Source organism: Hemiscyllium ocellatum, chromosome 24 (genome assembly GCF_020745735.1).
Source record: "Hemiscyllium ocellatum isolate sHemOce1 chromosome 24, sHemOce1.pat.X.cur, whole genome shotgun sequence".
In the NCBI taxonomy this organism is placed as follows: Eukaryota; Metazoa; Chordata; class Chondrichthyes; order Orectolobiformes; family Hemiscylliidae; genus Hemiscyllium; species Hemiscyllium ocellatum.
Window position 1 is genome coordinate 31,039,633 of NC_083424.1, and position 25,269 is coordinate 31,064,901.

Below are 25,269 nucleotides of genomic sequence, written 5' to 3' on the forward strand. Positions count from 1 at the left end.
CGGCCTCAGCCGGACACGGTGTGCTGCCTGGCGGGCGGCGGGGACTCGGGCCATCGGTGAACCTCACCTTATTCTTTGAGCTGTCGTCCTGTTCCCAGTCGGGAGGCTGAGGGGGGCGAGAAAGAGCAACTTCATCCCGAGCTGCTGACTGAAGGCACGCAGGGGGTGGTGGGGGGGCAAATGATTAAACACACCCGGACCGACCACTTGGTGCTCGGTGAGACACCCAGCGGCGCCCGAGGCCAGGGCCTGGCCCCCTCCCACCAACCAGCCCCAAAGCCGGGCAGCTGTCCAACTGAAGGCGGGGAAACCTGACACCAAACACCGGCCTGACAGCTACCCCGCAACATGGCGGGCTAATCAATAGCGACCCTCCATTTCACGGCAATGACCGAGACGCCGAGGGGAATCCAACACAAAACATTAATAATTAATTCAATTAATAAATAACAGCCGCGGGGGCGGTACCCGAGCTGTGATCGACAACCCGGCTGTCCAATCGCGGCTCATCATCTGCGTCTTGATTGGTCTGACCCGCCCGTCATCGTATTGACCAATGAACGCAGACCGAGTTGGAGTTCGGTCCAATAGAGAGGAGCTCTCGTTTCTGACCAATGGATAGTAGCGTCCTTTGTTCCTAGTAGCCAATGGGAAAGGGACGTTCGGTTTCTGACCAATAGGAAGTAGATGGCTGTAGGTGTATTAGCCAATGGGTACAGTCCTGGAGCAGAGTCAATGTTAGCTCTCTCCTCGCATTTTTTGTGGATCTGCTGGGTTTCTCCAGTACTTTCTGATTACATCGGTTTCAGATCTGCACTTCTCTTGTTTTAATATTTTCTTTAATGGGTGGTCCTTTGGGCTGTATGGTTAGCATTGTGATCTCAGAGCGCCGCAGGCCTGAGTTCATCTCTCCACGCTTCTGGCTCACTGCCTTTATTCCTGATGAAGGGCTTTTGCCGGAACGTCTATTTCGCTGCTCGTTGGATGCTGCCTGAACTGCTGTGCTCTTCCAGCACCACTGATCCAGAATCTGGGTTCAGTTCTCAGCCTGGGTTGATTGTGGAGTTCGCAAATTCTCCCCATGTCTGCGGAGGTTTCCTCCCTCAGTCCAAAGCTGTGCAGGTTAGGGCTGACTGGCCATGCCACATAATGTCCAGGGACAGGGTTAGCCAATTTAAATGGGGTTGGGATGCTGTTCGGAGGTCGGTGCAGAGTCGACAGTCCGAACTTTCACTACTGTGGGGATCCTGTGAAGATGAGGGATACAGCCATGATTTGGAGATGTCGGTGTTGGACTGGGGTGTACCAAGTGAAAAGTCACACAACACCAGATTATACTCCAACAGGTTTAATTGGAAGCACACGCTGTTGGGCTATAACCTGGTGTTGTGTGGTTTTTCACTTTGTTCGCTCCAGTCCAACACCGGTATCTCCAAATTATAGTCCCACAGGTTTATTTGGAAGCACTAGCTATCAGAGCGCTGCTCCTTTATCAGGTGGATGGTTTCTGACCAATAGGGTATGAATAGTGTATTATCCAATCGCAAAGGGCCGATGCCTTTGACCAATAGAAAGCAGGGTCTGTGGGACTGTTAGCCAATAGGTAGAGGGAAACTGTTTTCGACCAATGGGAATCTTATAAAGTGGAAGAGTTAGCCAATGGGAATGGTATAAACGTTTCAACCGCCGGACGTGGTGGTGTTTCTGACCAATGGGTGTAGCCCACGGGTGGTTACCCCGGTTACGGTTGCTGAGTGGAGAGGTCATGACCCCAGGCCTATTTCCCTGAGTGGCCTGTGGGCAGGTTGTGTGTTGGAGCGCGGTTTTGTTTATCATGACGCTGTGTTTTCCTCAGAGACCCGTGATCGGCTCGCGAGCGACCTGAAGCCGCCTGACGGGTCCGGAGTTCAGAGCAGCCAAGTTTTATCGGAACTATGGAGAGCCCCCAGGTTGACGAGAGGACTCCCCTGCTGCCGGACGGCCGCTTCGCGCCGGCCGCTTCTGCCTTCCAGGGCCGGCGGCTGGCCTGCGCCGCCGTCTTGGTCACCGAGTCCCTGGAAAGGGTGGCGTTTTACGGCATCACCTGCGGCCTAGTGCTTTTCCTCAACAGCGAGCCGTACGATTGGCTGGGGCCGCAGTCGGGCCAGACTCTGCTGCTTTTCATGGGCATTACTTACTTCATCTCTCCCTTCGGGGGCTGGCTGGCCGACGCGTGTTTGGGCAGGTTCCCCACCATCCTCCTGAGTATGATCCTCTATCTGGTCGGAATGATGCTTTTCCCCTTCATTGCGTGGGATCGGACTCGCCGCCGCCTGTGTGGAGAGCTGGAGTTCTATCCTATTGTGGACCCCCAGTGTTTCCACAACAGCTCCCGTGCTTGCTCACTTGGCAGAAATAGTTATTGCACACCGGCCATCTATTCGGGACTGGTGCTTGTCGCCCTTGGTGTAGGATCTGTGAAAGCGAATATCACTCCTTTTGGTGCTGATCAGGTAGAGCATTCTTTTTCTAGTTATTTCCGAAAACTGCGAAGCTGCACACGTTGCCACGATCGACGCATTTTTCATTTCCCCTGTTCGCATTGCAACTTTTTAAAATGTAAAATATGGCCCATTTTCGAACAAAATAGGGAAGTGATTAAAGCAAATTACTGCGGATGCTGGAATCTGAAACCAAAAGAGAAAATGCTGGAAAATCTCAGCAGGTCTGGTAGCATCTGTAAAGAGAGAAAAGAGTTGATGTTTCGAGTCTAACTGACCCTTTGTCAAAGCTTTGACAAAGGGTCAGTTAGACTCGAAACATCATCTCTTTTCTCTCCTTACAGATGCTACCAGACCTGCTGAGATTTTCCAGCATTTTCTCTCAAAATAGGGAAGTGCCTCTTTTACCTAATGGGCACTTGCAGCCAAATCATTGCTATTTTTCGGTTAAATCCATTTAAAGCCTCCCAAATTCCATGATGTTATGGAATGTACTACTTTGTGCAAGTAATATGGAAACTTACAGTAACCATTTGGTGCGACAATTAAAATAACAACATGGCTGCAAATTGGTGAATTAATATGACTTCAATTAAAACTTGTTGACTTTAAAAGTTAGCTTATGAGAATGCCTTTTTTTTGAGGGAAAGAATATAATTTCATGAAATGTGTTTGTTTTGACTTCAGCAAAATCAAGAGATATGCTGAGATTTTCCAACGATTTTTTTTGTCTCAGATTTACAGCATGTGCAATTCTTTATTTAAGACAATTGGCTTGTTTGGAGTCATTCAGGAAAAAAAATATTTTGCCAGAAAATGTGATATACATGAGCACACTTTTCCTTTGTGAAGACTTCTTCTCACTAACAAACCCTTGCAATTGGCTTTCAATTAACATGTTACTTATAATCTGAAGTACTTTACTTAATAGACTGTACTGTTTACTTTGTAAAACTGAAATAATTTCTTCAGGCTCGTATGGAAGTTTAAACTTCAAATAACTTCTTAATCTAATTTTGAATTCACAAATTTATTTTAAAGGAAAACAGCTAAATAAGTTTTAATAGGAAACTTGTGATTTGTTTTTCAGGCTTGCCTTTTCCTAATCTGCCTTTTTGGTTGCTGTAACTATCTTTAAAGCATTATATAATTTCCAGTAGTATTAAAGCATGTATCTTGGGAAGATAGTACTTTCTAGCTGTTGGAATGTACTGATCTTATGATTGTCACATGCTCAACTTGGTTGTCATGTGTTCTGAATTCTTTGCTTGCAGTGAGTAAGACCGACTCCTTTAGTCAAAAGAAGAAAATTATGTAATGTGTTTCGAGTGAACAAAAGCACGGTTGTAATATTTTAGGTTCGACACTTTGTCACAACATGTCACAAGTGGTTGCAGGGCATTCTGTAAGGGAGTATGGGCAGCCAGTAGTAGTGATCCATTTTAGGGCCAATGACATTGGAAGAAAGAGAAATAAGGTTCTTTAAGTAAACTTTAGGTGGTTAACAAGTAAATGGGCAAGGAGAGCTCCAGAGGTTGTAATCTCTGGATTACTCCTGATGCCATATGGTGAGTAATGCAATCGAAGGATGGAGTTACTAATCGAATAAGCAGCCTTAAACATGGATAAATCTGCAGCCGTTTTTATGATATATCCTAGGTTGTTGAGGGAGGCAAGAGAAAAGATATCAGCAGCCCTGGCAGTAGTTTTCAAATTCTCTCTGGCCATCTGTGAGGTTCCAGAGCACTGCTAACATTGTCCCATTGTTTAAAAAGAGGAGCAATGGGTAGACCAGGAAATTACAGGCCAGTTAGTTGAACCTTTGGTGATGGGGAAGATGGAAAGAATTCAAATAAAAGAGTATTTTGGCACTTAGTCTAGAGTATTTGGAGTCATACAGCGTGGAAACAGTCCCCTCGGTCCAACTTGTTCAGGCCCACCAGCTATCCTAACCCAATCTAGTCACATCTGCTAGCATCCAACCCATATCCCTCCAAACCCTTCTTATTCATATACCTATCCAGATGCCTTTTAAATGTTGCAATTGTATTTGCCTCCATCATTTCCTCTGGCAGCTCATTCCATACAGATACCACCCTCTACATGGAAAAAGTTCCCCTTTAGGTCTCCTTTATGTCTTTCCCCTCTCACCCTAAACCTATGCCCTCTGGTTCTGGACTCCCCCACCCCATGCCCCTCATGACCTTAAACCTCTATAAGGTCACCCTCAGCCTGTGACGCTCCAGGGGAAAAAAGTCCTAGCCTATTCAGCCTCTCCCTATAGCTGAAATACTCCAACTCTGGCAAAATCCTTGTGAAACTCGAAAGGTTCAGAAAAGATTTACAACATCCTTCCGATAGGAAGGAGACCAGAATTGCACACAATACTCCAGCAATGGCCTAACCAATGTCCTGAACAGCCGCAACATGACCTCCCAACCCCTGTAGTCAATACTCCTAACTAAGAAAGGAAAGCATACCAAACGTTGCCTTCACTATCCTATCTAGCTGCGACTCCACTTTCAAGAAGTTATGAACCTGCACTCCAAGGTCTCCTTGTTCAGCAACACTCCCTAGGACCTTACCATGGATTAGTTAATTGTCTATTTAACAAACTTGTTTGAATTTATTTGGGGATGTAACCAAGAGTGTTGAAGATAATACATTTGAAGTGGTCCACGTGCACTTTAGTTTGCCTTTTTGAAAAGGTCTGTGAGGGCAGATTGGTCAAGAAAGTAAAAACCTATCCAATCCGAGGCAAAATGACATGTGGATCCAAAATTGGATGAGAGGCAGGAAACAGAGGGTGATGGCTGAAGGGTGTTTCTGTGACTGGAAGTCTGTTTCGAGTGGGGTTTCACAGGGATTGCTGTTGGGGCCTTTGCTGTTTATGTGCATTCACAATTTGGACCTAAGTACGAGGGGTATAACCAAGAGCTTTCCTGATGATGTGAGAATTGGTGAGATGGTAAATAGTGAAGAAAGCTGAAAAGCTACATCAAGGTATTGTGGTCTGGTCAGCTGGGCAGAGGATTGGCCAATGGAATTCATCATCATGCAGCAGGGAAACAGATCCTTCAATCTGGAGAAGTGTGAAATGACAGTGAGTTTTGAGAAGATTTGCAGCTTAGGTTGAGATTCTGGATGTAGGTTTGCTTGCTGAGCTGGAAGGTTCATTTTCAGATGTTTCCTCACCATGGCATTCCAGCCAGAACTCTATCAACGAACACATTGACTTGGATCCCATCTACCACCCCCACTCCCCCCGAGAAAAGAACAGGAAATGGCATCACCATCGGAAATCATGTCACCACCGGTAATGACATCACCAACCCAAGGAAACCTAAACCTATAAATAGAAAGCAGGAAACATCAGTAGTACTTTTTCCAGAGGCTCACTGAAGATGTTACCTAGTATGGTGATGAAACCTTCTAGCTTTGCGAGCAAACCTACATCCAAGTGTGAAATGATACAATTTTGGGTGGTCTAACAGGACAAGAGATTACACAATGAATGGTGGGACTCTGGAAAATACTGAATCTGAAGGACCTTTTTATGCATGTCCACAGATTTTTGAAGGTAACAGATTTGATGAGATGGTTAAAAAGGCATATGGAATACTTACCAAAACGTAACATCCCAAATTTTGTATTCTATGCTGGAACAGTATAAAATGCTAGTTAGGCCTTAACTGGTGTTCTGCGTGCCCTTCTGGTCACTCCACATTATGCAATATGTGTAATTGCATTGGAGAGGATGCAGAGAAGATTTACTAGGGTCTAATACTCAAAAAGTGCATTACTATGATGCTAGAAATATGAAATAAAATCTGAAAGTGCTGGGAATAATCAGGTCTAGTAATATTGGTGGAGACAGCAATAGAGTTAGTTTCAAGTCTCGGAACTGAAAGTAGCTGGAAAATTGTGGGGCTTTTTCTTTGCTTGAGATGAAAGGTGGAGCAAGTGGAATAGTTTAAATGCCCAGAATAAAATAGAAAGGTGGTGATAATGGTAAAGGAGAGAGAGAGAGTTTGTCATGATTAAAGTCACCACAGTCTTGCCAGACTGTAGGGCTGCTCTGCCATCACAGAGAGAGAGAGAGAGAGCTGGTTGTTATCATGCCTCTTGGGAGAGATTGTTATGGAAAGTCCTTGATGGCAGTCTTAGCTGATGTTGGAATTAAATCCATGCTGTAGCTTCACTCACCAGCCATTCTGTCAACTGAGCTAACAGTGGTACTGGGAAGGACACTTTTTTTTTGAACTTGTTATAGGTGGGTGTAAAATGAGGTCAAGGGAAATTTTTTTCGGGAGGGAGAGGAAGGGAGTAAGGACTGATGTGTGAGAGTTGTGTTGGTCATGGTTGAGGGCTGGCAGTCACGATGGGAAGTAATCCTTGGTTTGAGCAAAAAGAACCTGTCAGAGGTACCTCAGTTTAGGATGGCATCACTGGAACACATGACTTACACAGATAAACAAATCAATTGAGTCCTGAAGGAATCAGGATGTGAGATAATATACTTGAGCAATGGATATTGGTGGAATGCAAACAATGTAGTCAAGGAAAGGAAGAGAAGATTCTGAGATGGCTTACAAAGCCCTCAAACATTGTGGATACACCTCTGCCTCTGCTCTCACTTCTTCTGCTCCCTCAGAACAGTTATGGGGTCTCCCATGTCGTCACTTTCTACCTTACCCCTCATAGGATCTAAGATATTTTGAGATGTCATGAGCCTATGAATAGTGCTGTATAAATGTAAATCTTGTCTGATTTTGCTTAAAGGCTAACCCTACAAAGAAGTTAGCTTGTTTAGAGATCAAAAGGGTAATCAGTGTGATGGCGGTTGTATTGTTGTTGACGTAGTTCTTGTCTTGGTCTTCTCTTTTCTCTCATAAAGACATTGTAATGCGAAAGATTGTGAAGTAACAGTATATTTTAAATCAGCATTTACATTATCCTCTGCATTAGCACCAAGATCTGATGAGATTGGCATTTTCGGACTAGTTTGTCCATAGGCAAAGATGATTTGTGAAATTAATTAAAGAATTCCATTGCTGTTTGAATGGAGCTGCAGGTTCTATTACATCCACCTGAGAAGACCAATGAGGCTTTGATTTAAAGTCTCATCAGAAAGATGCCAATTGCAACAGTGCAGCACTCCATCTATACTGCGCTGAGGTGTGAGGCTAGATTGTATACTTATTTCTATGACATTGGTCAAACGCATGCCCTTCTCTCCCGGAAGTGAGAATATTATCAACTAGGTGAAAGTGGGTACTGCTGGTGCTGGAGATTTGAGTCAAGATCAGAGTGGTGCTGGAAAAGCACAGCAGGTTAGGCAGTATCCGAGGAACAGGAAAAATCGACATTTCAGGCAAAAGCCGTTCATCAGGAAGGGCTTTTACACAAAGCATCAGTTTTTTTCCGGCTCCTCGGATGTTCCCTGAACTGCTGCCCTTTTCCTGCACCATTCTCTAATCCTGACAGAATATTATCAGTTACAGCTAATAGCTTAATGCTTGTCCTAAGAATGTAAAAGGTGAGAAACTGTCAATTAATCCTTAAGACACATTTCAAGAATGAAGGTTTTTAAAGTCATTTTCTGATATTGTATTAAACTGTTTGTATAATATTTTATAGCATATGCATTTCATGTATCTTGTGTCTGGTGACTACTGCTTGATAGATTGAATGAAGTTTTTATGTAGTGGTACTGAATGCTTATTTTGTTTTGCACAGGTGAAAGACAGAGGTCCTGAAGCTACACGTCGCTTTTTCAACTGGTTCTATTGGTCGATTAATCTGGGTGCTATTGTCTCATTGGGCGGCATATCATATATTCAACAAAATTGTAGTTTTCTTCTTGGATACGTTATCCCAACAGTTTGTATGGGAATCTCTTTGCTGGTCTTTGCATGTGGCAAATCAGTCTTCATCTCAAAGCCACCTGATGGCAGTTCCTTCTCAGACCTGTTCAAGATTCTTTTTTATTCCTGCTTTTCTAGGAAAGCCAAAAGTGAAGAAACTACCAGGTAAATGTTGCATGATAAATGTGCATATTAAAAAATTGTTTTGGTGATATGCTGTCTAGCTAGCTGATTTGTTGCAATTAGCATATCGAATATTTTAATTTCCCCTTCTTGATATACATATTTGTAAGAGCAGAAAGTTTGAAAGTGTTTCTTGCTGGAGTGATAGTTTTATGTAGACTTATAAAAGTAACTGGGACTTGTGTATATACACCTCCATTGTTGCAACTATTCAGATTTTAAAAGGAAAACTTTTTTTTAGAGATGCAATTAATTTAGTGTTACACGGCAATATTTATTGTATGGATTTTAGGCGGTTAAACCAGACAACAAAAAGCTGGGTGGGAGAGTGAGTGTGAGGAGCATGTGGAGATGCTTAAGGTTGATTTAACCAAGTTGAGTGAGTGGATAAATGCATGGCACGTGAAATATAATGTGGATAAATATGAAATGATCTTCTTTTAGTTGCAAAAACAGAAAAGTGTATTTATTATCTTAAGGAGGTGCAATAAGATCTGGTAATCTTGTACACTAGTCACTGAAGATACACATGCAGGTGCATCAGATGGTGAAGGTAGTAGGTGGTATATTCATTTCTAAGCAAGAGAATTTGATACAGGAGATATGGTGTCTTCTTTCCTGCAGTTATAGAGGATCTTAGTGTTACTGCAGTTGGAGTGTGATGTACTGTTTTGCTCTCATTCTGAGTAAGGATGTTCTGGCTATGGAGAGAGGGTGACAAAATAGCGGACTGATTCCTGGGGTGGCAGGACCACTCTGAAGAGATGGGCTAGGACTATCTTCATTGGAATTTAGAAAGAGTAAAAATCTCAACCTTAAAGGTTTAATAGGACTAGACAAGGTAAATGCAGGAAGTATGCTCCTAATGACTAGGGATACCAGAATTAGGGATCACAATCTATGGATACGGAGTATTTAGGACTGAAATAAGGAGAAATTTCTCTACCTAGAGTGGGGAGCCTGTGGAATACTGCTACAGAAAGTGGTTGAGGTGAAACTGTTGAAAGTTTTTAGAGCTAAATGGATAAAAGGATATGGGGAGAGAACAGGGACTGGATCTGAGTTGAATGATCAGTCATGACCATATTGAATGGTGAAGCAGGCTGGTATGGCCAAATGTTCCTATTTGCTATACTTATATTTTTTGGGACCACAAATCTATTCACATTATACTTTAACAACCTGGACAAAGAAAGTAAGGATATTGCTTAGTTTGGAGATGTCTCAAAGATAGGTGGAATGGTAAGTAGTGTTGAGGAAGCAGGAAGGCTACAGAGGGACTTGGATAGATTAAGAGAGTGGGCAAAGAAGTGGCAGGTGGCATGCAATATGGGAAAGTGTGAGGTTATGCAATTTGGTAAGAAGACTATTTCCTAAATGGGGAAAGACTTTGGAAATCTGAGGTGCAAATGAACTTGGAGTACAATTCAGGATTTTCTTAACCTTAACATGCAAGTTCAGATGGCATTTAGAAAAGCAAATGCAATATTAGGATTCATTTCAAAAGAGCTGGGATGTACTCCTGAAGCTGCATCTGGTTAGACCACCTTCGGAATACTGAATAATTTTAGGCCCTGTATTTAAGGAAGAATGTAGTGTCCTTGAAGATGGTCCACTGGAGGTTTACACGAATGATCTTGGGCTTGAAGGGCTCATTATATGAAGAGCTGTTGAGCACTCTGGGTCTCTGCTCAATGGAACTTAGAAAGAGGATATTATTGAAACTTAGAATACAGAGACATCTGAATAGGATACATGTGGAGAAGATATTTCCACTAGTACGAGAGACTAGGAGACAGAGGAACAGCCTCTGAAGGAATAGCACTTTAGAACTGAGATGAGTAGTAGTTTCTTCAGCCACTGAGGATGGTTAATCTCTATGCCATTCACTGTATTCAATACGGAAAGAAGATGTGTTCTTGATTAGTAAAAGAGATCAAGAGTTACAGGGAGATGATAGGCAAATGCGGATGAGAAAGCCATGTTTGAATGGCAAAGCAGACTTGATGGGCTGAATGGCCTAATTGTTCTTGTAGATCTTATGGTCTTAAACAGTGATCAGAAGGTACTTGCATTAATACTGAACCTTTTTAGGAATTTTAGTGTTGGAAATGCTATGACTTGTATTGGCAGTAACTTTGGTTGCTCTAGCTTTAATGTAATCTGAATGGAGAGGAGGTTTTATTCATTTTTTTTGTCATAAGTAAGATGAATGAAAAAGTAATTGTTTCTTTATTTCAGTCAAAGCAATGGAATTTACCCACCACCTATTCAGCCAGGCTTTCTGGATCTTGCCAAGACTGTCCATGGTGGGCGATTTCAAGATAATAAAGTGGAAGATGTGAAATCCTTTGTCAAAATTATCCCAGTTTTCCTGGCACTTATTCCTTACTGGACAGTTTACTTTCAGGTTGGATATAGTTTTTCACAGTATTGATAGACAAAATGTTGAATTGTTTGCATTATATGTTGTGGAGACATTCAGAATACGTGCCGTGGTAACAGATTCTTTGATCGAACTCCTCCATGATGACCAGATATCCTACACTGATCTGGTCCCATTTGCCGGCATTTGGCCCATATCACTATGCCCATCTGGGTGCCCTTTAAATGTTGTATGCACCTCCACAGTTTCCTCTGGCAACTCTTTCCATGCATGCACCACCTTCTGCATCAAAATATTGCCCCTTAAATGTTGCTTTTAAATCTTTCCCCATTCACTTTCAACCTCTGCCCTCCAGTTCTGGACTCCCGCACCCTAGGAAAAAGACCTTGGCTATTCACCCTATCCTCCTTTGATTTTTATAAACCTCTAAAAGCTCAGCCCTTAGCCTCCGATGCTATGGGAGGCAAAAACGCCAGATTATTCAGCATCTCTCTATAGATCAAACCCTCCAATCCTGGCAGTATCCTTTGTAAACCTGTTTTTGAACTCTTTCAAATTTAACAGTGTCTTTCCTATACCGGTGAAACGAGAATTGAACGCAGTATTCTAAAAGTGTCAGTTGTAAGTTATCTTACATATTGAAATCTTCTATATATTTTGCATAAATACTAAAAAAAAAGTACTCTTTGGATTAGCTTAATATTCAAGTTTTCTTTGTTTTATAGATGCAAACTACATATGTTCTGCAGAGTCTGCATCTACGGATCCCAACATTTTTTGACAGCCATAATAGCAGCAATACTAGCAATTCATTTGTAAGCTGTAATCATCACATGGTAAGATCCAAATAGAGCTATTTCTCTATAATGCTGTTTGAAAGAATACAAATTTTGGAATGCACGCTATGTCAATATTCAACAATCGGCGTCAGAAAGCATTTTCTGTATAGACGTTTTCAGTAGTAATACAATGTAGTTGCAGTAACATTTGATGTCCATGTTCGTGCGGCATGCATTTGCAGAGGCCTCCAAAAGAATAAATTCATCTATGCGTTGGGGTGTTATGGAAATCAAACCCAGGATACCAGAAGAGATGGAGGAGTATTAAAGTTGCTAGTTTCTGATGTAAGATTAGCACTGCTCAAGAAGAGGGGCAAGAGCCAATGCTAAGACATTGTGTTAGTTGATGCATGATCTATCGATTTTCATTTTTTGAAGAATTTGTGCTGTTTCCGTGTCATGAAATGAATGTGTGATTGTATCAGTAATCACCCTGGATGATGTCTACTTATCACCTTTTCATAAGGGATAATTTAGACACTGGAAAAGGTTGAAAGGTCGAGCCATTGGAAAAATCCTAGTTTGAAGACCTGAGTTATCATGACAGGTTTTAAAGGACTGAGCCTTCTATTTTTTTCCACTCGTCTCCTGGAAAAGTTTAGACTTTTGGACTGAGTCCCTTTGTCCTTTTTAGACATTAAAATTTGTATGGACAGAGTGTTTGAACTCCTTGGATTAGGGCAAACAGTTGTTGGTGGACATAATGAATGCATGCAGGGACCTGATTGCTTTCACTTTGCAGAGTTATCAGTCAGTGTGTGGGTCAAAGTGAACACCAATGATGAGTTGTTTTTTTTTAAAATGAGCTTAATGTTTGGATCTATATCTTAAGGTCATTATGACGTTAGGAATACATATTGTTTGACTTGATTGAGAGGAGTTTCCCACTTCTGTTTTCCTCTGAATTAGTTTAGGATTATTTTTGTTTGTAACCATTTCAGGATATTACATGCGTGCCAGTGATTGGGCAAGGAGGGTCATGATGTCTCAAAATTGGAACAGATGTGATGCATTTTTCCTCTGTCTTCTCTTAGATTGCTATGTGAATCAATATGACTGACAGGATGCCTTTGAGTATTTGGTGGTGGTGCCTAATGATGTCTTTAGTCAGCTTTTCCTGACATGTAATAATTCGTACCAATCCATTAAGAGCCTTTTTTAATGCAATATTTGGGACATTTGTTTTGAGTGTGTGACTTGAATACGACGGTTTTAGTACTGTTGTCTGATGGTACCTTCATGGGGTAAAATAAATGCATCAGTAAGTTTTCTGATGTTATCCCAAACAACAAACATGTTGCTCCATGTGAGAAAATATTGTTAACTCTTAACACTATATAATGGAACTTTCAGCTGAAGTTACCACATCCTTAGATTTTCTAATGACACTTATGGAGATGGGTGACTCAATTAATTAACATAAGATTCCAGGAAGCTTGCTTAACAAACTCTATTGTAGTTTATTTAAGCTGTTGAACATTTCAACTTAAAATTCATGAGGCCTCTAGAAGGCCACACTAGCCCTATAGTCCATAGACACTGCATTACGTGGAGTAGGGATGTGGTCACTTCTCTTCCTGGGTGACCAACCACATCAGGAGGTCAGCCCACCAGACCAGTCCAGCCTGGGCAAAGGTCGCACCCTGAGTGAGTGCCGCTAGCCTCAGCAAAACTTGTGGTTGGCAGTGCTGGAAAAACGTCAGGGATCTGCACTCTGCAAGGTTTGGCGGCATCATCTCTCTCTTTCAGCTCCAACAGTTACATCACCTCTGCCACTGTGTACACTTAACCAAGAGTGATGGACTGTAATCTGCAGCATTGCATGCATCATGTCCACTTAAGGGCTCATATCACCTCACCCTCTCATGTCCTTCAGTGATTGTACCCACTGGGGAAGCCTCACCACTTGCCAGGGTTATGCATGGATCCAGCAGCTCTTGTACCCATTCCCATGATATCGAGAATACTCTCTGTCACTGCAGGAAAATCTAGTCCAATGACTGGGTCAAGGGCCCCAAGACTAGTAAGGAGAGTAGGAGTGTAGGCAAGTATTAAGCTGATCAACACCTTTTTGTAGTATTCATTGTTGCCAGGGAAGACCAGGACAAGTCCTGTGGTGCAATGGCCCACCAATCCAATGAGCATGTCGCAGACACAACTCTGCAGCCAGTGGAGAACAATATCCTAGATCTCTGATACTCTGAGGACTGCTGGAGATCAGGCAACTACTCAGCTCAGTGCTGGCAATCCTCTGTACCTAGCCATAACTAGCATGGTCAACCTGCAGAGACGGAGAGGGACATCAGACAAGTATGCCAGAGGCCACTGCTGGGCTGGAACACAAGTTAGAGGAGTCCCACCACATTGTCATAATTGTGGTTGCTATGGCCTTTGAGCACATGGCTGCCTCCATGGAAAGTATGCTGGATGCCTTGGAGAACCCAACTCCAACAGAACACTAAAGTAGTTATGGGATATAGCACTCCTGTCTACAATCTGTTACTTTAGCTGTGGGCGATCAGCATATAAGCTAAGGTGAAAGAGGAACTAAAGGACTTTTGACCACACTCCAAGTGCCCCTTTCTCTTGAGAAGAAAGGGTGGTGCCACAAACCATCTACAAGAAAGAGGAAAGACTCTCCGGCACCTTGACTGATTCTTCTCTGCGCCCTTCATATAGTGTTCTCCAGCAGCTCAAGCCAAGGATGGTGAGTTTGCATCTGGGCCAATTGGCTGGAAAGGCAGCAGGGGACCACCACCCAAGTCACCAGAGCATTCCATAAATGGGCTCCCTCCACACCTGAGCATGTTGGACCTGTACCCAAATAGGGTGTTAGAAAGAAACCAACTTACTGAGGGCATGTTGATGACCTCAATTTGTTAAGACACCACTTTTTGTTAATGTATTTTCACTTTCGCTTAACACTTGTCAGCCCATTGCATCCTGAGTTCCGTCAGGATGCTGAGGAACAGCAAGGGATTAGTGCACTTTCATTACAATGTGAAGCATTAAAATAATGCTGCTAGACAATGTTTCGAGGAACATTCTCAGGATGGATAACAACTTGATAGTGCTCATATGGGAGTGTTCTTCCTAAAATTACTTAGTCTTCAATATAATGACTGTGTTAGCGCTAATTTAACAAAGTGATCTAATCGGAGTGCCCACCATTTCACTGCTATTTTATTGCTTTCATTGCCCTGGGGCAAATTTTACATGGCAATTTACTTTGAGTGGAAGAGAGGATGTCTGATACACATTTTAAAAAATGACTCAAACTTTATTCACTACATAATGGGCAAGGACAATTGTTAAAACTGTTTCAGATGCCAAGCCAGAGGGCTGTATACCAACTGAGCAAATGATGTTATATCTAGGAAGTAGAAACTCTCCACCCAGGTTAGTCAGTCTATGTACAGCTAGTTGAGGTTTTCCCTGGCCTGAGGCCTAGTTTTCTGTTCTGAGGAAGGGTCACTGGACCTGAAACCTTAACTCTGATTTTTTTTTTTCTCCACAGATGCTGCCAGTCCTGCTAAGCTTTTCCAGTATTTTTGTTTTTGTCTCTCTGGCGTTTTAGGGTTTCTAAACCATTGCATTGTTTTCACCTGTTTGAAGCTTCTTACTGACTATAGAACATTGAGATGTACAGCACGGAAACAGACCCTTCGGCTCAACTTGTCCATGCCAACCAGCTATTCCACCTGCCAGCACCCAGCCCATATCCCTCCAAACCCTTCCCATTTATATACCTGTCCAGGTGCCTTTTAAATGTTGCAATTGTACCAGCCGCCATCACTTCCTCTGGCAGATCATTCCATAAACGTATCACCCCTTAGGTCTCTCTTGTATCTTTCCCCTCTCACTCTAAACCTATGCCCTCTAGTTCTGGATTCCCCCACCCCAGGAAAGAGACTTTAGCTATTTATCCTATCTGTGCAAACCTCCTAAGGTTACCTATATTAGGATCCACACTGTCATCTTCATCCACAGAAGGTTCATGTCACGCCTGCATTCCCTTCTCATCTAGAACACTGTGCCTTTACAAAGGCATACTGCACCACACCATAATGTCGTGGAGTATTCAGTCTGGGCTGTACTGCATGGCACTGCCTGACCGGTTTAGGCATCAAAACTACTACTTGAAAAATTTAATGGCCTTTTCCACTATAGCTTTGTTCAAAGCATTGGTGGCATTGTACCTTTACTCTGTGGCAGTGTGAAGATTTCTCTGTGGAGGCACCTGGCAGGTATTGAGCAGTTAGCCTTTGTCTCCCAATAACCATTTTTGTATAAGCTGACAGTTTTGGAAAGAGGCTGGTATCCATGAACACTCCAGTCTAAACACATCATGGCAAGTGGCTGAATATTTATTGCAAACCGTAGTGTCATGGTCCTAAATTAGGTCAGCACCGTGTAAACTTTTTTCTGTTCACGAACATTGCTAGTAATTAATAGTTTTGAATGTAGATATTCAATATCCACTTGCAGCTTAGGAACCTAAAATTGGTTGAGAATCCTAATGCCTTAGCTTCTTGGCTGGCCACATCAAGGGCATAGGTAGGATCTGATAAACATTCCATCAGTGACATCTTGGATGCGCTTGTGCGTTAAGGATTGATCTCTGAACTGAATTGCTGACAAATTTAAGAGCAGCTGTAACTTTTGAGGGCTTCCAGATTGAATTGCACCCCCAGTCTGTCTAAGTGTAAGTCTTTGTTCAGCATCTGGTTGTGATGTGAAACAATGGCCTGGAATGTTCATAATAAAGTTTCTGACATTGCATCTCACTGATTTTCAGCCAGTGGTAATGAAATCTGAAGATCCAGTTACTCGCCAGAACTGTGTCAATGTTTTGGATGTTTCCGTACTCCTAGAGGTTGAGCCAGTGCACCTGATGTTCATCATAGCATGTAGAATCTTTTCAGTGCACCTATTTCTTCTTAGACGCAGGAGAAGAACAGCTAGGTTAGCCCAGACCATTCTGTTCTAGGTAGATGTAGGATTATTAAGGGGATGCCTGTGTTCTGATATGTTCTTGCATTGAAGTTGAATGCCATCTGCCCACAGCAGGTACTGTTGAACCTGAGCAACAAGGTTGTTATACTAAATTGACAACAATTGAGTGCTATGTCCTTTTGCTTGAATATGGCAGCCCAACAGCTTCCCCATTTGTCCTCTGCATGAGGCAGTTGCTGGAACCCTCCCTGCAAATGCCTAATACCACCCTTTCACCCATTCCACCTCCAAAGTCAATTCATAGCATTATTGCTGTTATCAGGATTTTGTCAGGATATGGTAGCTGCAACATAACCTTGAAATCCTTACCATGCAGCTTACAACGAGGCCAATTCCCTGACCTGAGCTACGTGACCCATTTACCAATCAATGAAAAGCTCCCTCATGTACAGCAGTCCCTCTACTTGTCCAAATACAGACTGACTGATTGTAGCCTGTCCCCTGGATTGACTTGGCAAGACAGCCCAAACTTACCATTCTTTTCAAGTACTCTTATTCATTCAGGGAATGCGGGCTTTACTGTCTGCTCCAGTGTTTATTGGTCATTCCTCATCACTAGATCATGCCGAACCACTGTTGATGCAGCACTATGCTATAGAGCAAAATGTTCATGCCTTGAGTTGTACACGCATTCTCAACTGTGTTTTCTTTCAGCCATGTCATCCTATTAAACCACTAACTGGAAGCCACAAGCCTCCTGTCTGTCCTTTGACACTACAACAGTTGTAAGGTAGAAGGTGGTTCACTGCTTTGTACTAAAGCAATAATGGAAAGGCCAAAAATACAATTACAATTGAAGTGTCCCCATCCTTTTGGAGCAGGCCTTTCGTCTCATCTAAGCACCAAGGCTTCTTATCATTGAATTTCCAAGGTGTACACTTTCATGTGAACTTTATAGTTGGAATAGTTTGATAAATTTCTTCTCCTTTTTCCCTCGCTGGATTGTCTTGCAATTGATTCAATGACTTCTGCAATGATTTTTAAGGTAATATTTTCTGATGATGTCTCTCTCTCTTTCCGATTAGTTGGCTTTTGCTGTTACTTTTAAAGTATGTAAAAATGTGGTTGTCTTAGCTATGTGACCTAAAGTCCAAAGTCATCCTTCCAAGTCATCTGTATTGAGTTAGGAAGGTACACATCTTGTATTGAGGGCTTTCGTTCTTTGAGAGACGTGAGATAGTTTTTAATTGAATTCCCATTTATTGCTCAGCCCTAGCTGTCCATAAGAAAGCAGTTCACCGCCACCACCGTGAACTGCTGCAATCCGTTTGGTGTAAGTAGACACACAATGCTGTTAGGCAGGGAGGGAGTTTCAGGATTTTGTTCCAGCAATGCTTAAGGGATGGCAATATAGTTCCATAATTAAAGTTCTATTTGATATCAATGCATGTTTTGAATGGGGAGGTATTACTTAGTTTAAATAGTATGAATTGGGATACAAACTTTTTTTTTCCATGTGCTTTTTTTCTGATATTAGATTAGATTCCCTACAGTGTGGAAACAGGCCCGTTAGCCCAACTAGTCCACACCGGCCCCCCGAAGAGCAACTCACCCAGACCCATTTAGCGTTGACTAATGCACCTAATACTATGGGCAATTTAGCATGGCCAATTCACCTGACCTGCCCTTCTTTGAATTGTGGGAGGAAACTGGAGCACCCAGAGGAAACCCACTCAGACACTGGGAGAATGTGCAAACTCCACACAGTCACCTGAGGCTGGGATCGAGCCTGGGACCCTGGTGCTGAGGTATCAGTGCTAACCACTGAGTCACCGTGCTGCCCATCTCCTGATGTCTTTCAAAATAATATGTACATTGTGATGTTGAGGTGATTGTGATTGGCTGACCTGAATGAAATTGCTTTTGTAGCTTAGTAGTTATTTTAAGCATACCCAGGTAGTATATAGAGGCATATGCTATTAAAACAAATAAGAACGATAGGACATGACTGAATACCTAGGATAAAAGGTCACTGTCAGTCTGTATGGTGAAGTCTGTTCTTCCTAATGAGATGTAGTTTTGTTATGTAACAAAGAGGATATGCAATAAGGAAAGTCTTTCAAGGACTAGTCAAAAATTCTCACTCCTTTTCAAATTTATTGTCAAATTATTCAATGCTGAAGTAACCCTCCCATTTTGCAATTCAAGCTTCTGGCTCTCTGTAATGTAGACTTTACTAATGTTGGTTTCAAATGGTTATCCAATGTGTAAGCGATGGCATTGATCTGTGGTATGAAAATATTGAAGCTTGCTCTTAGGCCGAGTAATATGTTTAACCTTTAGATAAACAGTATGATGACTAAATAGCGTGTGTTTTTAAAACTATTCTTCAGCTGAATTGCGCAATATGTTCAAATGTACCCTCCGTATTGTTTCTAGCTAGCTAAACAAATTCCGTGCAATAATTTTGCAGATGACACCAAAATTGGAGGTGTAGTGGACAGTGAAGAAGGTTACCTCAGATAACTTCGGGATCTTGATCAGATGGGCCAGTGGGCTGAGAAGTGGCAGATGGATTTTAATCTAGATAAAGGCAAGACGCTGCATTTTGGCAAAGCAAATCTTCGCAGGAGTTATACACTTAATGGTAAAGTCCTAGGGCATGTTGCTGAACAAAAAGACCTTGGAGTGCAGGTTTATAGCTCCTTGAAAGTGGAGTCACAGGTAGATAAGATAGTTGAAGAAGGCGTTTGGTATGCTTTCCTTTATTAGTTAGAATATTGACGACAGGAGTTGGGAGGTCATGTGGCGGCTGTACAGGACATTGATTTGGCCACTGTTGGAATATTGCGTGCAATTCTGGTCTCCTTCCTATCGGACAGCTGTTGTGATGGTGAAATCTGTTCTTCCTAATGAGGTGTAGTTTTGTCATGTAACGTAAGATGATCTGCAATAAGGAAGGTCTTTCAAGGACCAGTCAAAAATTCTCACTCCTGTTCAAATTTATTGTCAAATTATTCAATGCTATGGACTCAGGGTTCAGAAAAGATTTAGATTAGATTAGATTCCCTACTGTGTGGAAACAAGTCCACACTGACTCTCTGAAGAGTAACCCACCCAAACCAATTTCCCTCTGACTAATGCATCTAACACTATGGGCAACTTAGCATGGCCAATCCACCTGATCTACACACCTTTGGACTGGTTGGGAGGAAACCGGAGCACCCAGAGGAAACTCACGCAGCCATGGGGAGAATGTGCAAACTCCACACAGACAGTCGTGGAGGCTGGAATCGAACCCGGGTCCCTGGTGTTGAGGCATCAGTGCTAACCACTGAGCCACCATGCCGCCCTTTGCAAGGATGTTGCCAGGGTTGGAAAATTTGAGCTATCGAGATAGGTTGAATAGGCTAGGGCTTTTTTTCCCCTAGAGCGTCTAAGGCTGAGCATGACCTCCAGAGTTTTATAAAATCATGAGGGGTCTGGGTAGGATAAATAGACAAAGTCTTTTCCCTGGGGTAGGGGAGTCCAGAACTCGTGGGCAAGGTTTAGGGTGAGAGGGGAAAGATATAAAAGAGACCTAAGGGGGAAACCTTTTCACATGCGTGTACGGAATGAACTGCCAAAGGAAGTATTAGATTAGATTAGATTATTTATAGTTTGGAAACAGGCCCTTTGGCCCAACTAGTCCACACTGACCCTCCGAAGAGCAACCCACCCAGACTTAATTCCCTACACTTACACCTTCACCTAACCTGCACATGTTTGGACTGTGGCAGGAAACCGGAGCACCTGGAGGAAACTCACGTAGACACGGGGAGAATACGCAAACACCGCACAGACAGTTGCCTGAGGCAGGAATTGAACCCAGGTCTCTGGCATTGTGAGGCAGCAGTGCTAAAACTGTGCCACCATGCCACCCATGGAAGCTAGTGGAGGCTAGTACAATTGCAACATTTTAAAAGGCATCTGGATGGGTATATGAATAGGAAGGGTTTAGAGGGAGAAAGGCCAAGTGCTGGCAAATGGGACTAGATTTAGTTTGGGATATCTGGTTGGCACGGACAAGTTGGACTGAAGGGTCTGTTTCCGTGCTGTACATCTCTGACTCTAAAAGAAAACTGAACTTAAAAATAATTTTTATTACAATTACTGTTTAAAAAAAAAAGTTGCAATCTTGAGCCATTTCTAGCTATTCATCATTTTCTAATCCTTGTTGAACATGAGAAAAAGTTTCATTCTTGCACGATTGTAGTTTAATGATAATAGAGGCATGACGATTGGTCACTCCCACCCTCTTCTAAATAGATGTAGTGCATGACTGACATTGGGAACTGAAGCAAGTCTAATCTTTAAAATGTGGTAAATAATGCTATTTTAACAGTCCATTACAGATATAACTAACATAAGAACAGAAGTAGACCATTCTGCCCCTCGAGCATTTTCTGCCGTTAAATGAGATCATGGTCCAACTCCATATACCTTTTTAAATTTCTCTTGAACAAGAAGATACTATCTATCGCAGATTTAAAAGTTAACAGCTGATCCAGTATTCACTGCCGTTTGTTGAAGAGAGTTCCAAACATCTGTTGCCTTTTGCGTGTATCTGTCCTAGCATACCTCCTGAAAGATCTGGCCCTAATTCTCAAACTATGCTGGTTAATTCTTGAGTCCATAGCTAATGGAAGTACTCACTCAACTAAGAAATATTCTGAAATGGTTCTGGCTGATTTAAAGATTTTTCTTTGAGTAGAAAGCATTGAACCCAGAAACTTTTTTTTTATATTACGTAAATATGGATTGAAACCTACCATCCAATGATCAAATTTGATTTGTTAGATGCTGAAGTAGGTTTTCCAAGTCTTTCAGTTATATTTCTTAATATTCATGCCTTCCTTCATAAGAGCCTTTTTTTGATTACGGATAATAAAATGCATCCCCCCCCCACCCCTATCATTTTGCTATCACTTAGAAATTTATGTTGGCCAAATGTATAGAATGATAATTGACTACATTTCCATGACTTCCTGAGTTAAATGATTTGATTTGTTTATTAGGAAATACCTTGCATATATTACAGGACTAATAAGTTTGCATTTTTGCTTTGATGGTTTAATTGTGAATCAATTAAGTTATTGGAAGGAGTACAAAATACTACAAGGTTGTATTCCAGAATTAAAGGATTGGTGCACACGGAAAGCTTAGCTAGCTAGCTATTTATTTTCTTGAGGAGAAGATGGAGAGCATTTGTACCAGTTTGTACAATTTGGATCCATTTTGAAGAAGTCACATCAAACTCAAGACATTAACTCTGACTCTCTCTCCACAGATGCTGTCAGACTTGCTGTGTTTCTCCAGCATTGTGTTGGTTTCAGATTTCCAGCATGCATGGTTTTGTGCTTTTATTTGGAACCATATAAACTTATGTATATAGAATTAAAGCAAATAATTTAAAGCAGTTAAAGGTGTTATTTGTTGCCCTTAATTTTTAGAGATATAGGAAGAACATTTAAGATTTACAAGAATGTTACCAGGACTGGAGAGTTTGAGTCATAAGTAAAGGCTGGAAATGCTGGGACTTTTTTCACTGGAACGTAGGAGGCTGCGTGGAAACCTTATTGAGGTTTACAAAATCATGAGAGCCATATCTAGGTGAATAGCTAAAGGTCTTTTCCCTTGGGTGAGCGTGTTCAAAACTAGGGGCTTTTTTTTTTAAGCAGAGAGGACAAAGATTTAAAAGGGACCTGAGACGCAACTTTTATCACAGAGAGGGTGGTTTGTATGTGGTATGCACTGCCAGAGAAAGTGGTAGATGCATGTACAGTTACATTTAAATGACATTTGATTGATACATGAATAGAGAAGAAGTTCAGAGGGATATGGACCAAATGCAGGTGAGTGGAACTAGTTTAGTTTGGGAAACCTGGTTGGCATGGACGAGTCAGACCGAAGGGTTTGTTTCAGTGCTGAATGACACTGACTATAGATGCTAAATGAATCTGCTGACAAGTTCTAGTATCTTTTGTCTTTCTTTCTAATTTTAAACATTTGGTTTTTATGTTGTTTGAAGTACAATATCTCTGTTTCTCCAAGAACACTGCCAATTTTCACCAGGCATTCCATAAGAACTTTTGGCCCTTGAGCCGACTGTAAATTCTTAATTTAAATGCAAAAGTACATCCTTCCTTAAATCAGATGAAAAGTATGCCCATGATACTGAATGAACATGCACCAGTGGTGTCACCAATGGCCTGTCCAGTTGTAGCAAGATTTGATCCTCCCTGCAATTAAAGGCAAATATTTCATTTGGCTTTCTAATTACTTGCTGTATCTGTATGCTAATATTTTGTGATTCGTGTACAAGATCAGGATCCTTCTGTTGCGTTCTGCAGTATTCTTGCTATGTGAATAATCTGTTTTTCAGCTCTTGCTATCATGTGGATTAACTTGCATTTTCACACATTATACTCCATCTGTCAAAGTTTTACCCGGGTGGCATGGTGGCTCAGTGGTTAGCACTATTGCCTCACAGCTCCAGGGTTCAATTCCCACCTTGGGCGACTGTCGGTGTGGAAGTTTGCATGTTCTCCCTGTATCTGTGTGGGTTTCCTCTGACAATTCAAAGATGTGCAGGTTGGGTGAATTGGCTGTGTGAAATTGCCCATAGTGCTACGCTCATTAGTCAGGGTAAATATACGGTAGGGGAATGGTTATGGGTGGGTTACTCTCCAAAGGGTCGATGTGGACTTGTTGGGCCGAAGTGCTGGTTGAAAATGTGTTGCTGGTTAAAGCACAACAGGTCAGGCAGCATCCAACGAACAGGAAATTCGACGTTTCGGACACAAGCCCTTCATCAGGAATGCTGGTTTCCATACTGTAGGGAATCTAATCTAATCTAAACAGGGTGGTTCAATATGCAGTACAAGTGGTGGAATAAGACTCCTTACTAAGCTTAAAGAAGGATATTGTCGAGAAACTGAATTTGAGGTTCCTAGGAATACCTCACAGGCATACTCTGAATAAGTTTGAGACACAGGGAATGAAAATTTCTATTTCAGTTTGAAACTCTGCTACTGATAGGTGCAACAGATTGAACTTCTGGAAGTTAAGTATTAAATGTTGCCTCTAAAATGTGCTATATATTGAACTCTGAAAGTGGTGAAGCTTAACCTCTGCAGCTGTAATGCTTATTTATTGGCTGGCAGGAAAATCTAGCGTGACTATTAATTGTATGATTCCTACTTCCCTTTTTAAAATTTCGTTCCCTGTTCCTTGTTGTACTATATTAGGCCTCTTCCTCTTTTCTGAAGTTAAGTTTTGAGCTGATTTTATAATTATCAGCAGCATTAAACCTTTTACTTGTGATACTGAATAATTTGATTATTTGTGTTTTAGGTTACCTGGAGAGGTTTTGTCCAAATTCCATTGTCTTTGTAGGCATGCAATATTCCATATAGTTAGGCCAGATAATTGGTCTTGCAATCAAGTGGACACTTTATATGCAAATATTGATGGGAGGAGTGAATTAAACTATATTATGCTCGAAAAGAGTGCTGTTAGTTAACATTTTTCTGATTTTTTCCTAATGAATGTGAGACAAAAGACATTTTGTCAAAGTATCTCTTTTTCATAAATACTGAAATTCCTTAGCTCAGCATGGGGAAGTGGAAGCTTGGTTAGTCAGTTTGCCAATGACACAAACATTGGTGGAGTTGTGGATAGTTTTGAAGACCTGGACCGCCGGGGGGAGGGTGCGGATCTCTCTGTTCCTGGATCGGTCAGTAAACACTAGCAATTCTGCCTAGTTTAGTAAGAGTTCACATTTTATTCAATATTGGCCAGGCACAGGTTGTCCAGTAACACAGAGGTTAAACACATCCATGTTCTTCTGAAAAACTGTGCACATGGCTTAAGACAAAGACATTTTTACACATGTTTTTTGAGGAGAAGTACAGAGCATCATTCCAGAGTATATTCGGATGATTACCAATCTATTTTAATAAAATGACTTTATTGACAGCAACTTAGCCCAACGATATTTCCTGGGAACCAACTTTACTTTCTACATCCAAGCACCCCTATCTCGCGAAACTATTCTTTGCACCTGCACTTACAAAGTCTGTTAGAATGGCTAGTAATGTCTTGCCTAGTCTAGTTATTTCTATGCTGTAAAGGAAGCATTGTCTGCTAATCTTTGTTGAGATAAACTATGGTTTAGTTCAGGAATGTAGCTTTTAGCAGGGTTAAAAGCTGTTTTATGTAGCTTTTAAGCAAATTGTCATTAGCGAGATTTGACGAGATTTGTAGCTCAGGTAGAGGTTTAGATATAGGTTTGCTCGCTGAGCTGGAAGGTTGATTTCCAGACATTTTGTCACCCTACTAGGTATCATCTTAAGAGGGCCTCCGGGCAAAACATTGTTGATAATTCCTGCTTTCTATTTATGTGTTTGGGTTTCTTTGTGTTGGTGTTGTAATTTCCTGTTCTTTTTCTCAGGGGGTGGTAGATGGGGTCTAACTCGATGTGTTTGTTGATAAAGCTCCAGTTGGAATGCCATGCT

General features: G+C 41.8%; 2 protein-coding genes across 5 annotated transcripts in view; one reads left to right on the forward strand and one right to left on the reverse strand.

The window, feature by feature from the left end:
* Nucleotides 1-407, reverse strand: part of glt1d1 (glycosyltransferase 1 domain containing 1) — a 98,516-nt gene extending 98,109 nt beyond the window's left edge. For both annotated transcript variants that reach the window (XM_060843669.1, XM_060843668.1), the window contains exon 1: nt 68-407. In XM_060843669.1, coding sequence (XP_060699652.1) covers nt 68-135 — 68 coding nt within the window. In that variant the 5' untranslated portion in view covers nt 136-407. The remainder of the gene's footprint in view (nt 1-67) is intronic.
* Nucleotides 1-25,269, forward strand: part of slc15a4 (solute carrier family 15 member 4) — a 76,744-nt gene that overhangs the window by 183 nt on the left and 51,292 nt on the right. The window contains exons 1-5 of one of the 3 annotated variants that reach the window (XM_060843667.1): nt 32-56; nt 1,856-2,492; nt 8,220-8,512; nt 10,772-10,940; nt 11,642-11,752. In XM_060843667.1, the coding sequence (XP_060699650.1) occupies nt 1,935-2,492; nt 8,220-8,512; nt 10,772-10,940; nt 11,642-11,752 (1,131 nt within the window). In that variant the 5' untranslated portion in view covers nt 32-56; nt 1,856-1,934. Of the gene's footprint in view, nt 1-31; nt 57-1,755; nt 2,493-8,219; nt 8,513-10,771; nt 10,941-11,641; nt 11,753-25,269 lie in introns of those variants that run through there. The other 2 variants (XM_060843666.1, XM_060843665.1) reach the window with 2 other exon arrangements.